The sequence below is a fragment of the Alligator sinensis genome, unplaced genomic scaffold (assembly GCF_000455745.1).
Source record: "Alligator sinensis unplaced genomic scaffold, ASM45574v1 scaffold77_1, whole genome shotgun sequence".
Taxonomy (NCBI): domain Eukaryota; kingdom Metazoa; phylum Chordata; order Crocodylia; family Alligatoridae; genus Alligator; species Alligator sinensis.
This window is the reverse complement of record NW_005843102.1, coordinates 356094-373486: the sequence shown is the minus strand read 5'-3', so window position 1 is coordinate 373486 and position 17393 is coordinate 356094. Positions and strand designations below refer to the sequence as shown.

At 45.5% G+C, this 17393-nt stretch overlaps 1 protein-coding gene across 1 annotated transcript in view; it reads right to left on the bottom strand.

Annotated features, from left to right (window-relative positions):
* Positions 1-8902: 8902 nt before the first annotated feature.
* The window catches only part of MAP2K4 (mitogen-activated protein kinase kinase 4), a 155890-nt gene continuing 147399 nt past the window's right edge, over positions 8903-17393 (bottom strand). Inside the window, exons 12-13 of the mRNA XM_025193803.1 lie at positions 13290-13335; positions 8903-12035 (exon numbers count right to left, since the gene is read on the bottom strand). Of these exons, the coding sequence (XP_025049588.1) occupies positions 11922-12035; positions 13290-13335 (160 nt within the window). The 3' untranslated portion in view covers positions 8903-11921. The remainder of the gene's footprint in view (positions 12036-13289; positions 13336-17393) is intronic.

Here is a 17393-nt window from a genome sequence, read left to right as displayed (position 1 = left end):
CGGTAAGGAGGGGAAGGAGAAGCCCCAAGCGGGGCTGTGAGCACAGTATTATTTCTACGTCAATTATAGAGAGAAAAATTTTCGATTCAGAGTTTCTCCCATGTTTTACTCATCTACCACGACTTGATGGGAGTTTATTTTGGAAAAGAACACCCAGCCCACTCTGTGTTGTGGTTGCAGTTGGAAATTAATCTCTCTATTTACTCTCTTAGTGCATCTCTGTGACCAGAGATCTGCTCACTTCACAATAGGTAACATGGTTCAGGGCATTTATGTACACATCTTATTTATAGTTTCATCGCCACACTTCAAACCCAGTAAGAAACACCAATTTCTTACTAGTGTACGCTATTGGTCTTTCCTCTTCCTGTACGTTTTGGAACAATATTGTTCCCATGGCACACCCTGTTGCATCGGTTTGTAAGAAAAATGGCTCCTGAAATTTAGGCATATATAGAACGGGTTCCTTACAAAGTGAACTTTTAACCTCCTCAAAAGTTTTCACGGCTTGATCCAACCATCTTAATTGCCTGGGCTTACCCTTCGTCATATTGGTGAAGGGTGTCATGATTTTGGAAAAGTTTCTAACAAGTCTCCGATAATAGTTAGCAAAACCTAGGAAGTTAGCTGCCTCAGGGTCTTAGGTATTTTGTATCCCCTTTTTGCCTCTACTTTGTCCGCTAATGGCCATCACCTATTATACTCTCTAAGTCTATTTCTTCCTTCTCCTCTACACTCAGCCCTTGCCCTTGAAGCTTCACTCCCACCAAAACCTCTTCCACTTGCTGCATATAATCACAGGTACTCAGTTCTCCCATCGCCTTCGCTACAACTTCCTGTAAGTGGTGCCAACCTGTCCCCAAAAGCATCAGGCAGGGCAGAGACTTGGCTAATCCTACCACAATTTCTTCCATTCATTTTAACGCTGTCAGCTGTAATCTCCTTCTCTGATATGTGTATGAGGCTCCATGTATACAGACCATGTCTTTGGACATTCCCAACTCTCCCATAGGAGGCGAAATTAAATCCGATCTTAACATGGTTTGTGTACATCCTGAATCAACGATAGTGGGTACTATTGTATATCCCATTTTCACCTCTACTATGGGTTTGGCCTTGCACCATGGTCCTTTATGTTTCTCAAAACTGCAATCCATTTGCTCTTCGTGTGGGAAATCATAGACCTCTTCCCTCACGCCTTTCTTATTGCAGTATCTTGCTATGTGGCCTCTCTCTCCACATCTAAAACAAATCACTTCTTGTGAGTCCCAACTCTTCATTCCCTATTGTTCATTCTCCCCACTTCATTCCTCCAACCCTTACGGCAATTCTCTTGTCTCCCTAGTGACCCCACATTCCCCATAGTCTTCGGCTACTCTTAATGCCCCCTTTCCCTTTCTGTCTCTGTCTGCAAAGCTTCATCCCTCAGTCTAGCTGCAGATCCCCTCCCAATTCAACTTAACTCACAATCTTCGACTATCCCAGGATGCTGTGCAACCCTGGACTGTGCTCTGTTCTCCAGCAGAACAGGGCAGCCCCTCCCCCAGCTGTAGTATCCCCGGCAGCCCAGACCCCGGCGGATTCCCTTGACCCTGCCACCTCCTCTACTGGGGGAATGGGCCCGGTGTCCAAATCCTTTCTGTAGTAGAGGGCCCAAAAGTGAACACAGTACTCCAAGTGTGGCCTCACCAGTGCTGAATAGAGGGGAAGAATCACTTCCCTCAATCTGTTAGCAATGCTGCTACAAATGCAGCCCAGTGTGTTGTTAGCTTTCTTCAGAACAAGGGCACTCTATTAGCTCCTAATTCAGCTTATTGTCCATTGTAACCCCAGGGTCCTTTCCTGCAGAGTTTCTGCTTAGCCAGTCAACCCCCAGCCTGTACCAGTGCATGGAATTGCTCCTTCGTAAGTGCAGGACTTTGCACTTCTCCTTATTGAACCTCATGAGATTTCCTTTGGTCCAATCCTTCAATTTGTCAAGGTCTCTCTGAATCCTAGCTCTACCCTATCTACTTCCCCCCCCCAGCTTGATGTCATCTGCAAACTTGCTGAGGGGGCATTCCATCCCATCTTCAGGGTCATTAATAAAGATATTGAACAAAAATGATACCAGGACTGAACCCTGGGAGACTGCTTGATATCAGCTACCTACTAGACATAGAGCAATTATTCCCCTCTGAGCCTGACAATCCAGCCAGTTTTCTATCCACCTTACAATCCATTCATCCAGCCCATATTTCCTTAGCTTGCTTTTGAGAACGTTATGGAAGACTGTATCAAAAGCCTTGCTAAAGTGTCACGTCCACTGCTCTTCCTGCATCCACAGAGCCAGTCATCTAATCATAGAAGGCAGTGAGGTTGGTCAGGCATGACTTCCCCTTGATGAATCCATGCTGACTGTTCCTAATTACCTTCTTCTCCGAGTGCTTAGGAATGGATTCTTTGAGGACCTGCTGCATGATTTTTCCAGGGTTTGAGGCGAGGCTGACCAGTGTGTAGTTCCCTGGATCTTCCTTCTTCCCTTTTTAAAGCTGGGCACTATATGTGCCCTTTTCCAATCATCTAGGACCTCTCCCAACCACCATGGGGTTTTAGAGATAATCGCCTACAGCTCTGCAATCACATCAGCCAACTCCCTCAGCACTTTTGGGTGTATCACATCCAGCCATATGGATTTGTGCACATCAAACTTTTCTAAGTAGTCCCTAATCTGTTCTTTTGCTATTGTTGGCTGCACACCTCTCCAAACCATGCTGCTGGGTACAGTAGCCTGAGAGGTGACCTTGCCTGGGAAGACTGAGGTGAAAAAGGCATTGAGTACTTCAGCCCTTTCTACATCATCTTTCACTATGTTGTGTCCTGCATTCAGTAAGTGACCAACAATTTCCCTCATCGTCCTCTTCTTGGTGACATACTTGTAGAAACCCTTCTTACCCTTCATGTCCCTTGCTAGCTACAGCTCCAATTGTGCTTTGGCCTTTCATCCCTGCATGCCCAAGCAATACTCTTATACTCCTCCCTAGTTGTTTGTCCAAGCTGCTACTTCTTGTAAGCTTCCTATTTGTGTTTTACCTCACTGAAGAGTTCTCTGCTAAGCCACGCTGGTCTTCTACCATACTTGCTAGTCTTCCTGTACATTGGGATGGTTCATTCCTGCAAACTTAGTAAGATTTCTTTAAAGTATAACCAGCTCTCCTGGACTCCTTTCCCCTCTCAGATTGGCCTCCTAGGGGATCCTGCTCATCAGCTCCCTGAGGGAGTTCAAGTCTACTTTTCTGAAGTCCAGGGTCCTTACTCTTCTGCTCTCCTTCCTTTCCTCAGGATCCTGAACTCAATCATCTCGTGGTCAGTGATCCCCAAGCTGCCATCCACTACTACATTCTTCACCAATTCTTCCTGGTTTGTGAACAGTTCTCCAAAAAATACATTCTCCAAAAACTTCCTGGATTGCTTGTGCTCTATTGCCCTCCCAGCAGATGTCAGGGTGATTGAAGTCCCCCATGAGAACCAGGGCCCATGATCCAGAATCTTGAGCTAGCTGTTTGAAGAAAGCCTCATAAACTTCATCCCTCTGGTCTGGTGGTCTATAGCAGATCCCCACCACCATGTCACCCTTGTTGCTCTCCCCTCTGACCTGAACCCAGAGACTTTCAACAGGCCTATCTCCAGTTTCATAATAGAGCTCCAAGCAATCATACAGCTCTTTTACATAAAGCACAACTCCTCTTCTTTTCCCCTGCCTGTCTTTCCCCAACAGTTTACACCCATCCATGACAGTGCTCCAGTCATGTGAGCTATCCTACCAAATATCTGTTATTCCAATCACGTCATAGTTTTGGGACTGCAGTACGATGGCCAGAACCAAAGGGGTTAATGAGGAACTTATAGCAAAAAAAAGGATCTGCTTTTTGAAAGTATCTGGTAAAAGCACATAATAAATATTGGCTAAGACAAGGCGTACAAAACTGTTTCCCACAGACGCATCCTGTCTGTCAGAATCATAACTGTAACGTTATATTTAATTGTTCATACCAGTCATAAGACTAACGTAAGTTTCAAAAAGCAGAACTAAAAAATAAAACTGCAAACTTAGCTGATTTAATAAATTTTTGCTTAAAGGTCAGTAAGATTGACAAACCTAACCACAAGGTATAATTAATGCATTTAAAAAAAAATTCCAAGTGGGTTGAACTTAGGCGGGGAACAATGCTAATCTCAGACCCCAAAGTGATGTGGTGTAATTTGCTTATTAGGTAAACCCAAGCTTAGGCACTAACCTATTATAATAATTTTGAATACCTTTTAACCCCATAGGATAACAGCTGTAGGGTAAGATTGTGAGTGGCTCTAAAGCCAACAGATTAGCATAGGACAGGATATAAAGGAACATGCACATCAGGTGACCAGTAGGAAGGAGAGAACAAGATGGTCATTGCTGTTCTAAGCCTAGACCCCAGACTCCCAGTGTGAGTGAGGATCAGATCCTGACTGAGGGAACTTCCCCGGTGCTCCCTCCGACAGCATGGATTGGGGACGCCTGATTTCGCTGAATCAACTTGACATGTATCTGACACTGAGGGACTATCAATAAGTTGCTAAACAAGTGGGAACTCTTTGTCAATTTGTCTGTCTGTTTTTATTACTACTGTCAATTTTTAACTTTTATTGTTATGTTGTCTATTTATTAGCTTAACCTTTTTATTAACTGTTATACATGCAAACTATATTTTTTGCTGCTTAAACATATTTTTGTTGCTATAAGTAAAATTTATCTTTACTGTTATAAGTGAAAATTGTCTTTGCTCCGTTCCCAACTCCACCTCCTCGATCCTGAACCAAATAGCCCAGTGGCTGATAGAGTTGCAGCACTCAGTCAGCCTGCAACTAAATTGATACACTCACAGTGCCCAGCTGGCCTGTGACACTGCGGTAGGACTTCCAATTCCTCCTTCTCCTTTGTTAGGTTCCACCTGCTTCCCAACTCACCTCAGGACTTTGTTCTCCTTCCCCTGGTGAACCTAGTTTAAAGCTCTTCTCACTAGGTTAGAAAGCCTGTCTGTGAAGATGCTCCTCCCTCTCTTTGACAGGTGGATCTCATCTCTTCCTAGCAATTATTCTTCTTGGAATAACATGCTGTAGTCAAAGAAACCAAAACTCTGCTGGTGACACCACTTGCACAGCCATGCATTGCTCTGTAGGATGCGTCTGCTCTTGCCCAGGCCCTTTCCTTTGACTGGAAGGATTGAGGAGAACACCACCTGAGCCACTGTGCCCTTCACCTTTTGCACCCAAAGCCCTGTAGTCACTTTTTATCTGCTCAGGGTCACCCCTGGCAATATCATTGGTGCGCACAGGAATGAGTAGCATGGGGTTCCACCTTCCTGGAAATCCATGCCTTCTTCCTTCTCTAGCGCTGCCTCTGGCAGTCCTTCCTCTGTAGTCCTAGAGGTCTCCTTCAGCATCAATTCTAGGAAGCCCTCATGGTGGATACTTTGGAGATTTACCAGCCCCTCCTGTAGCTCTCTTGCCTGCTCCCTGAGGGACAGCACCAGGAGGCACCACTCACATCACAGGCACTCCCCTACCTGGCAGTCACTTGAAGGAACCTGCAAGCCACAGTCTCAACACCAGAACCTGGGTGGAAGCCTCAATGGTGAGCGGTCCTGCCTGGAAAGACACCTTACAAGTGCAAGCAGAGGAAGAGCTGGCAGTGGCTCTGGCATTGTGACATCCTTCAGCCAATTCTCTGGGACTCTTAATCCACCCCCTCCGTCTTCCTGCCTCTTTCCAAGCAGACCTTCCCTAGCAAACTCCCCCTTGGTCCCAAAAGGTTCCCTTTGCCCTGCTTCCACTCACCAAGCTTACAGTGAAGGAAGATGAGAGAGTTTCCAGGCAAACTCCCTAGTGGAATCTACTTAGGCAAGGGGCTTAAATATTGGTCTAACTGATGAGTTTTGGCTACTTAAAATAAATGTATGTAGGTTAGCTACTCTTAATTAAAAGAAGAGCTTACCTTAAGGGCTCCCCTGTAAAGAGCAGGGGCGGCAAACTGACTTATGAACTCCAGCAAGCTGACCTGTTTGCTCACTCAGGGCCAAGGGTGCAGCATTTGGATAATCTCAGCCTGGGCCCATGTAGTCCCCTGACTCCAAGACCCTGGAAGGGCTCCATTTGGTTTTCATCCCTCTATGACATGGAGTACCCCCAAGCAACGCACCTCTGGTCCTTGTATCACCCGTTAGCCACACCCAAACCTCTGGTCTTCTGAATTTCCAGCTCCCAGTCCTCCGTCCAATGGCTCCCTCCAGCTTCCCCAGATGTCTGGGCTGACTGGGTCCCCTGCCTTATCAGCCTGGGCTTTCTGGAATTCTTCCCTCCCTACAGATCAGGGCCAGACTGTCCCTCTAGCTCTGCAGCTAGGCTTTAAGTATACTGGGCTCCACCCCTTTCCAGTCACCTGTCCTCTGACTGATTGAGAGGGTTCTGCTCAGCCCATTACTTATCCTGCTCTGGTCTACTGCAGTCTGCCTAGTTGTCTTGTTCTTCTTTGCTCCCTATCTGCTTACAAGACTACCTCTATGGCTTATTGCAGTGCATCTTGTCTCAGGTAGCTGGCTGCAGCTCTGTAACTCTTTTCTGTATCTTCCCTGGTACAGCTGCCTAGATCACATTGCTGCCCTCTAATATTGCCCTCCTAGTCTGTAGGTAGCAGGGGTTAGGGGACCTTGCTATAGAGAATAAACAAGATGAGGTGGAAACTACAGCCTGTGAAAACAACTATGATCTGATTGGTATCCCAGGACACATCTACATGACACCATATGGTGATGTTGCTACGGTGTTGTGCTTTAGTCCTTCCTTTTGGAGGGCATAGCCCCCACTCCCAGCACCTTCCATCACCGGCTCGGAGTGCAGTGCGACGCAGCCTCAGCCCCACCTGCCCCATGCAGATCCAAAGGCACGTGCCTCCCCCATGCCCTCCTGGACTGGTAGCGAGAGCAGTAGTGAAAGCCACTGGATGAGCTGCTCCTGGACCAGTGGTGCGCAGCGGCAGGAGCCGTCCCTCACTCTCCCCACCCCAGTCAGGCAGCTTTTGCCCCATCCCCTGTCCCGGCCCCAGCCCCAATTCCTCCCTTGCTGTGGGGGCATTGATCTGCCCCCTTCCCTCCTCCTCACAACAGACTTACCAACTGGAGGCAGCTGTGTCAAGTATGGCAAAGGAACCAATCCCCCTTTTATAACATTGCTCCTGTTGGAAAATTGGTTCCAACTTACAACGTTTTGACTTATGACGTAGTTTTCAGGAACCAATTGCATTGCAAGTCTGAGAACTGCCTGTATTTCCTACAGCACTATGCAAATAGAGCTTGTGGAAAGAGAAGCATCTGTGTTATCTGGTAAGAGCTAGAAAGCACAGAAGATAGGTCTGCAGGAAGTTTCTCAATTGATTAGAAATCTCCCAATATGGTAGCAAATATGTAAAATGAGTCTTGGAGCAGGGCTGGCAATTTAGCATTTGACACAGGCTTTAATCAAGTTTACAGTTAAAATCATTAGAATGAACCCCTGTGCCAAAGCGCACTCTTGCTTATGCCCAAGTAAATTGGGTCTAATTCTGGAGACATTAGTAGAGTTACATCAGTGTAATCCTAAAGTAAATGAGATTAGGATTGGGTCACTAAACATCAGAGGAATGCATTGTTTCACTGGGAAGTATTCATGGTTGCTATCAAGTGGGTCTTTAATTACAACAGACTGTTATATATCTGGTTTAGGCCAATGTGCAGGTTGGGACTGAATGGAAGCCCTTCTATCTAGTTATAACTAGAAACACTAAAGTCATACCCCTAGGCCAGGAGTTTTCAACCTTTTTTAAGGAGTGTATCCCCACTTCTAGGTACACTCCTGGTGGAGGGGGGGGTGGCGGCAGCAGCAGCCAGACGCAGAGTGGGGGTTGCACGCAGCTGCAGCAGCGTGGAGCGGTGGACGGCAGCCACGATCGCCACATGCAAACTCCCCCCTGCCACATCCGGCTGGCTGGGCAGCCTGCAAAGGGGAGCTGTTGCCCTCCCCCCGCCTCCCCTCCCAGCCCTGCTCCTGAGAACCAGCAGCGCAGGGTGGTGGGTGGCGGTACTCCACCCCCGCCCACCCGTGCGTACCCCCTAGCTCTTTTCCAAGTACCCCCCGGGGTACACATACCGCTGGTTGACAACCCCTGCCCTAAGCATTGGGCTGCATGGCCAAGCCTGAGCAGGTGGTAACTTAGTGAATAAAACTGTGGGATCATTGGACAAGCTGTGGAGGGAAGAGGCAAAAGCCACAACAAGGAAGCAGGAAGCAAGAGAAGTAGCAGATGGTATGGTTCTGTGAGGAAGCAAAGACAGGGTTCTTTGGGTACAAAACACTTGAGGGGTTCTGAACAAACAAAATGCCTACTGGTGTTTGTTTCTGTTGCACTATAAGAAATAAGACTATATTCTTTATAAACATCATTTCTTCCTTCAAATGTAACCAACCCTACACAGCCCTGAATATTGGTTTACTGCTCAGGCTACTGTTATGTCCCTCAGCATGGCCTTTACCATTTGCCATTCTCAATAGCATATGCAGTACCTAAACAGAGTAAATTGTCTGGCCTATGCAGCAGAGAGTTTCTTCAAGGAGCCACGTGCTTTAAAGTCCACCTGAGCACCTGCTATTGCAGGAAGTGGAGGAAGACAGCAGTCTTCCCCACACCCTTTTATTTTTATTCAAGAGCAACACATTAAGAAACAAATGCCGCATGACTCCTGGTGGATGTCCCCAGGATCTGGTTATATGAAGGGGATGGAATTTGTGTACTTCAACAGATTTTATTGAATTTTCCCATTGTGTTTGACCTTACAAAATAAAAATAACAAGGTCACAGTCGCATCCTAGTTTTATTACAACTGACCTGCAGGCAAAAGAATAGAACTATTACATAAACACTCTGATTCCATGTATAATATCTTAAATAGAAGAAGTCAAACTAGAATATAGGATAAAATATTCTGAAGCTCTTTGAAGCAGTTATGTTACTGAGCTTCATTTTACAGACAATAAGGCAACATCCCTGCACATCAGCTTTTTGATAATTTTTATACATTTTTCTATGGTACAAGAAAAAAAATAACCAGAGCTCACAATGTACAGTTCTTATACTATTTTCACAGCTTCTGAACACTATACACCTTTTTAATAAAGATACATTGTAATAAATGCTGCACCCTTAATAGTTTATAATAATCTATGATTAATACACTAGATCTGCTTTTCTGTATAGCCATCTACACCACAGCACATTCTGAACCTGGCTTTGACATCAGGAACTCAAAGCTTCTAATTTCCATTTCCCACCAACAGAATGGAAACTCAATTATACTGCTGAAGACAATAGAATGGGGCCAGGGTGCAGGAACAGCACAACTTAAATCAGGTGTGAATGAGGGGAATAGGAAGGCAACAGCTGTTTGCAGAAGAAGGCTTTGGATATAATGAATCACCAGGTCAACAGCTGTAAATGTCCAGGTCTGAGGGACCGAGGAAGAATTACTGCATTAGTCACATTTTGTCATGAACATGATGCCAGGGTGGCAGCATCAGATGATTCAGCACATATTGTTCTCTAGGTGTTTTGAATAGATAATACTTTCAAATTATCTTAATAACTGCAACTGTAGGAATCAAATTCATTAGTTAAGAGAATCTGACTTTGTCCTTGCTGGCCTAGACAGACAAAGCTTTTACGCCCCATGAAGGTCTGGCTACAAATGACAAAAACAGGGTTTTCTGGGATACAATACATTGTAGGCCAAAGCCCATGGGGTCCTAAGAACACTAATTTCCTATCACTTTTGGTGTCAGTTGAGAGAACTTGGTGCCTGATAGGATCAGGCCTAGCATGTTTGGCTGTGAATGCTCTGTAGCGTCAAATGGCAAAGTAGGAACAAAGTGAGTACCTCAAGCCTACACACAAGTAGAGCACTGTAGAATCTGGAAAAGTGCCATGAGCATATAGCAACAGCATAGAGCCCCTGTTTGACCACCAGGTTTGCTTCACCCCTTCTCAGCTCAGATGTTATAATATAGTGTAGGCCCTTGCACCATACCCAGTGCTCTCTGTATTGTCACAGCCTTTGTGTTTGGTAGAAATTGTGGGAAACTTTCTACACAATGTAATTAGTGCAGCAGCATTTCCCTTTCCACTGGGTTTCTAACCCGCTGGGTTTTGTGTTCTAAATTTTTCAGAATTATCTCTGAAAATGGAACATTCAGTTTCTGACAAAGCCCCAGCTACTTACTATGAGACTAAGCCAACCAAGTAAACACTACCAAATGGAAACCAGAAATCACTTTGCAGGTCCCCACAAACTCCAGTTTGTCAGTCTTTGGAAGATATCTAAAAATAGATTATTTTAAAAAAAGCTAAATGTTTCACTGAAAAACTATGTTTGAACAAGTCCAAATTAATGGTATCTGATCAGCTCTAAAGTTCATGTCAGCCAGAAGAGTACATCTTGAATGGTTTTTCTAGGACAAGCTAAAGGTCAGTCAGAAACCACAGATACTTTCTAATGTCCTGGGTACCCAGACTACCATCATGCACCAGAACAATTCAAGTGCAATATGGACCATGATACAACAATCAGGACTGTTCAAGGATCACAAAATAGGCTGCAATTACATACAAAAAATGAAATATTAGACAAACAAATGAGAACATCCTATGTGCAGCAATGAAATTTACCACAATGAGATAGATCCAAGGTAAGGGGTAGGAGGCAGAGGATCCCACCATCCTCATCAGGGGGGATAGAATCAAACACACTGAGATTTGGTCTAGTCTGATCACAGGCAGTGCTGCTAGGCCAGAATTGGTTGTCCATAAGAAAGTAGAGATACTGAACTTTGGATAAAAGGGGTTATGAATGTTTTTCAGTCGATAAACATTGACTGAAAAATTGTGAGTGATTCAACTGTGTCTTATCAAAAACAGCTGTAGATTTTGCACACTGCACTTATGGAAGTAAAAGCAAAGCCATTGTGCAGCTATAAATCAGGTCACAAGCAGACTAAATTCAATTGAGTAGTTTAATAATTCTTCAAGTCAAGGTTTTATCTTATCATGTAACAATTTACAGGACACCTAGTTATAATGAAGAGTGGATGGCTTGGTAAAGGAGAGAAGAATACATTATGTCCCATCTTTGAATATTTTAATGTTAGCCTCTTTCAATGCAACATATTTTTGGTAAAGACATATTCACTATATTTAACATGATCTCTCTTTAAACAGGAAGTTCAGCTGAACACACTGTCCCCAGAAAATACACTGTGACTGTAAAGCAACAGAATTTCATAGCAGTAAATCTATTGCACTTTGTGAAGAATAAAATCCTCCTTTGCCTTTTAACTCCAGAAGGCAAAGCATCGCGTTGGTTATGCAAGTTCTTCTCTCTCCAAGCAAAGTCTCTATGTTCAGACAGACAATGCCTAACTTGTGTTTGTTTTTATTATTACTTAAACAATAATTGGAAGAGTTTGAGAGAAAAATCTTTCCAGTAGCTGCTGAGAAGCCTCTGAGTTTCGAGTCTAGAAAGGAATTTTAGGTGCTATCCAATCACGGTCAACAAATAAATGTACTTATTTCCACATTTCATGAATATGTCCACAAAAGAGCAAGATGAGGTCTCTCTTTGACCAACACTAACACTGTGTGATCAGGTATTACAGGGATGCACTTTATATGTGACAATAATATACAGACATGATGGAAATAACACCAATATTATTGCACATGGTGTCTGGGCGAGCATTAAAAACACTGCAATATGTGATGAAAATTCTTTACAGCTTGTTTCCTCTCAGCCCTTTTTCTAGAGTTTGATGTAGCAGCAATATCAATCGACATACATTGGAGAGCTGGGAGTTGTGGGCATTTGATCCAGGATTTTACAAACATAGCATGCAACATCCACTGTACGCTCTTCATACATCAGAATGAAGGGATGTTTCTGCAAGCCAGAAAGGAAACAAGGTTAACTTACATTTTTATGCTACTGAGAGCTTGCCAATAAACATGGCCAAAGCATATGTCACATGCATGCTCAGCACCACATTAAGGTGGCTAAAATGCCTTGTTTTGGGGAGCTGGAATGTGCAGAGTGGAAGCAAATGAGTGGGACACATTTTGCTGTTTTGTCTAGGCAAAACCAACTGACAGACAACAACTTCCTCTGGGTCTCCCAAAGAACATGCTCATGTTTGCACTTTAGTGCCCAATACCTGGGCAGAGTGCTGAATGCACTGTGGGGATTTAATAAGTGGCAAAGTTTGCCAGCCAACTGACCTAGCTTGCTGAGTGCAGTGGTTTGGGAGGAGCGAAGGCAAAGAGGGGTAACGATGACACATTTCTGTCCATGCCTCTGCATCGACTTATGAGTTTGGTTAGCTGATGTGCTGTCATGTAACAATTCTGTGTGTTTTAATATGACAAACCTGAAAGGGGAGCTTTTCTGCCTCTAATGCTCCTGTATGTGTTTCATGCTTAGAGAAGCTGTTTGGCTTGATTAATCTCTGGGGTTCTTACACTGAGGGGAAATCTATGTGATTTTTACTGAACAGAAGTTCCGGACACTCCAGCTCTTTTATGAATCGACCTGCTGAGCTCAGCTTTTCTAAGCACCATTTTAACTTGCACCTTAATATTTGTTTGCCAATTAATAATTCAGGTCCTGACTCAGCAAGGCTATAAACACAAGCCTTCTCTGACATGTGCCCCATCCCTCAAACTTTAACTATAACTGGTAAAGCTAGGCATGTGCTAAAAATACCTGGCTGAATCACACCTTTCAGTCCCTTCAAGCTTGCTCCAGAAGTGTCAGGGATGGAGGGAGTCATTGCCACAGAAGGTTATGTCCTGGATGGAGATGGAACCTGGAAGCCATCTTGTGTTCCCAGGTAAAAGGAGGAAATCCCTGCCACTGCTAGGGGAGTTGTGAGCTTGTATTGCACAGCTTCTCAAAAGCTGCTGTGAAAACTGAAGTCGCCAGTTATGGAATGTTAATTCCATCCAGGGGCAGTGATGGCTCAAAGGATGTATTGCCCAGTGAAGCACACACTGCATTGGCCACTTGAGAAAACAGGACTTTCAAACCCAGATCTGCAGCTTTAATTCCATTGTGTCCAATATCACACAATTACAATTGCTGCAGCGTGTTCCCCCCCATCCAACCCACCTCTGGTGCCCAACCATGCTCCATACTCACCAGAAGCTCTTTATACTTTGGCCTTTTAGACTCGTCCTTTGTAAGGCTAAAGAAATCAGAAAGATAATTAGGAAAAGGCAGATATGTAAAAAGTGTTCCAAAGAAATTAAATGTTAGCTTTGTATGGGACAAGAAACAGAAAATCACTGTAGCGGAGCTAGGGCCCAGGGTCTGCCAAGCTGTACTGGTGGTCCCATTCACAACCCAACTCTCATTTGGAGTCCAGGAATTTGGCTCCTGGGGAAAAAGACAGGATATTTTCATGATCTGTAGTGCTGCATGAATCTTCCTTCCTTTGCAATGTGGGTGAAGTGTGTTGGGATTGGGATAACTCCCAGGATTGCTGTTTGCTGGAGAAGGAAGATTTTGCTTCCTAATTTGTGCAGCACATGTTGATGTGTCCTAGGGCTCAGATCCAGGGACCTGTGTCCCTGAACAGTTGTACCTATCAGATTCTCAGGCCTGAAGTTACTATTCTGTTCTATGGTTCATTTTTCTTGGGTTAGAGGAAAAAAAGTGGAGGGAAGGAGGTACGGAGAAGGAAGTATGCAAGTGGATGCTGTCAGGTGGGCTTTGCTCATGGTTATTTTACAAACGGGGAGAGGGGGACTGATGCACTTTAGAGCACAACCATTCTTCCAATCCAGCTGGAAACAGAAGGAAATAGTGATACAGCCTCCCTGGGCTTCTTATACAAGCTGTAAAGCTTGAATGGCTCAAATCACCCTTACGTGCTCTCTCTAGCCCTGGTTAATGTGGATTGACTCACCTCCATGCATCTTCCCTTTACATCCCTCCCCCGCCAACAGTCTGATACAAAGCAGTCCCAGCTGGATAAAAAGGCAGATGGGCACAAAACCCATCATTTTTGGGGAGCTGGTTGTTCAGACTCTCATGGCACCAGCCAAATTACATATATGCCAAGAGGGCTTGAAAGAATCCTGGGGAAAAGGGACTATACATAGCAATAGCACTTGAACACATGCCCTGCCACAGAAAGGGTTAATGAGGTCAAGGGAGCTACATACAAAAAAAGAGTACAGTACTTAGGAGGGGTAGGAAGCAAGTGGGAGCAAAAGAGACCCTACGACCAAAGATGCACACTGTCCAGCAGCACATGAGCTGAAGGCCAACAGACTGATGTCTAGGGAAAGTGAACAAGTGTATCTCAATAAAACCCCTTCAATAACCAAACTGCTTGGAACCGGCAGGTGGCAGCAAAATCCCCAGGAAAGCAAAGCAGAGCATCTGCCATAGCAGAATGAGGGAGGATGTGTGCTAGGAAGTGTGGCTACAACACTGCCATGAACGGGGAATAGAGACAGCTCTGAGAATGAGGAGAGGGTAGAAAACCTCATCAAGGATACCCTGTAGTGCTGTGTGACGCTTTGGTAGCTGATTTGATTTGGAGGAGATTTGGCAGTGACTCGGCGGCTGAATCACCAAATCCAAATTGAATCAGGAGACCCATGAAAATGTCCGAATCGAATCGGAAGCTTCTGAATCGATTCGGAGAGGTTCGGCCATAGACTATACAGGCAGTCTTGGACAACACTGGACACAGCTGCCTCCAGCTGGTAAGTCTGTTGTGGTGGGCGGAGGAGGGAGGGAAGGGGCAGATCAACGCCCCCACAGCGAGGGAGGGATTGGGGCTTGGACAACCTGCCCAGCGGGGGCGGGGGAGCACGAGATTTGGAGAGGGGGGCTCCTGCCACTGCATGCTACTGGTCCAGGAGCTGCTCTTCTGGTGGCTCCTCTGGTGGCTCCAACTGCTGGCCCAGGAGGGCATGGGAGCACGCGTGTGCCCCCGGATCTGCGTGGGGTGGGCTGGACCAGGCTGTGCTCCAGGTTAGCCCCAGCCACCTGCTGCTGGGCTGTGCTCCACAGGGCAGGCAGAGACAGGGTTGCGCTCTGGGCAGCAAGCCCCTGCTGCTGGGCTGCACTCTGCAGGGTAGGCAAAGCCAGGGCTGTGGTCCAGGAGGCTAGCCCCAGTCACCTGCTGCCGGGCTGCACTCCAGGGGACAGGTAGAGTCAGGGCTGTGCTCTGGGCAGCTAGCCCCAGCCGCAGCTAGGAGCACAGCCCTAGCTCTACCCAACCGGCAGAACACAGCCCAGCAGCAGGGGCTTGCAAACCAGAGCGCAGCCCTGGCTCCACCCACCCTGCAGAGCGCAGCCCAGCAGCAGGGGCTTGCTACCCAGAGTGCACCCCTGGCTCCCCCCACCCCGTGGAGCGCAGCTCGGCCCAGTATAGCCTAAGGCCAAATCTCTGGAATTGGTGCTGAATCTCCGAATCCAAATTGGGACAGTGATTTGAATCACTGAATCAAATCACTGTCCCCCTGCATCGGCTGAATCCAAATCCAATACTTGCTGCTTCACACAGGCCTAATACCCTGCATATGTCTTCCTGTGTAGTGAGTTAAAGGATTGCCAATAACTCAATGTACTTCACACGCATTAAAAGCTAGTGTGGACCCCACAGCTATAAATACAGCATTAAAGATGGTATATCCTTATGTTAAAGCTCCTGCTGAGGACAGTGTGTCCTAGCTGCTCAGGGAAAGGACTCTTTTGGGTCCTGGATTAGGTTAGACTATGAATTGTGGAGACCCTAGCAGAGCTCAAGCTGAACCATCTAGATCAGTAACCACAAGCATCAGAGCTTGGCAAATAAATGCTTTAAGGACAAGGTAGGCAGGTATGGCCAGGAACTGAAATCGCTCAGTACCTTTCCTCTCACAAAGCTATGCTTCTCTGGCTCTTTTCTAATTCTCCCATGCATGTGTGTCCCTGCAGCTTGCAGATTGTAACCACGACTAGAGAAAGAGAGGAGGAAGTGCAGAGGGTTGTTCAGGTGGGAGAGAACTTTGGGTACACATGGCATCCAGGTGTGAGGGTAGTCTATCAGGCACAGTCTGGGAGGGACTGCTTTCACTGCATGATATACTTACACATATCTTTCTCCCGATTACAGCAAAAGGAGGGAAACTGCACAGCAGGGTGGGGTTTTAAGGTTTTATGGCCTTTCTAAGTAAGATACATGAAATAATGTTGGTACCCAGGTTGATATTTCTTGACTTCCAATTGAAGCTTTTAAGGTAATAAAAATATAATAATGTACCATATCTAATTACTTCTCACCTTAGCTTGAATTCCAGGCACAAAACATGAATTTCATTCAGTGAGATGGGCATTGCGCTGAGAGAGTAGGGACCCTACATTCTCAGCTCTGCTCCTACCTCCACTGCTATCCAGATCAGAAGTATAACTAATAGGGATAACCAGGGCAGCAGCCCTGAGTGCTGCCTTTGTTGGGAGGGGTCTGATCACACCACCATAGTTGGCAGCAGCCAGTGATGACCCATGCATTGCGACTGGCCTGGTACATCTCTCATCCAGACATTTTATCTAGTGACTATTTCATGAAAAGAAAAGAAACACCACTAGGAGTAGACCTCCCCTTCCAGGGAAGTACTTAGTTGACTAAGTAACTGAGTCAGGTTCCCTCTGGCCTGCTCTTCTCCTGCCCCTGCATTTCTTCCCCTTTTGGTTGCCCAGTGAGCTAGCTGCAATAGAAAGAGAAAAAGGTACTTCTGACCCTGCCTAGCCCTTGGTCTGGTGGTTGAGGCATTAGACTAATAAGTATCAAACATGAGTTCAAACCCTCTTGGTCCTGGGCAAGTGTCCTAACCACTCAGCTATTAGATTAAAAGGAGGGAAGAACCTCTTGACCACACTTTCAGGGATATGCATGCAATTAGGCATCTATCTGAGCCAAAAAAGACTGCTACAGTGCATACGCACCACAGTGCATATGCTATAAGTAGCACTTAGATGCCTTTAAGAGAAAAAGGGTTTAAACCATACTCTACTCAAAAGAAAAAAACCAAATATTTCAAATGTCTTATTTTTTATAGTGAAAAGTTATGGTATGAGGAAAATCAGTGAAACTAGAAGAGAACTAAATAACACGGAAGAAGAAATCAGTTGCTCTATGTCCCTTTGGTACACTGTCATGGATCTTGACTAGAGCTGGTTGAAATTTTCACATTTTCATTATGTGGAATTTTTTTTTTGTGGAATTCTGGGGAAAAAAGCATTCCT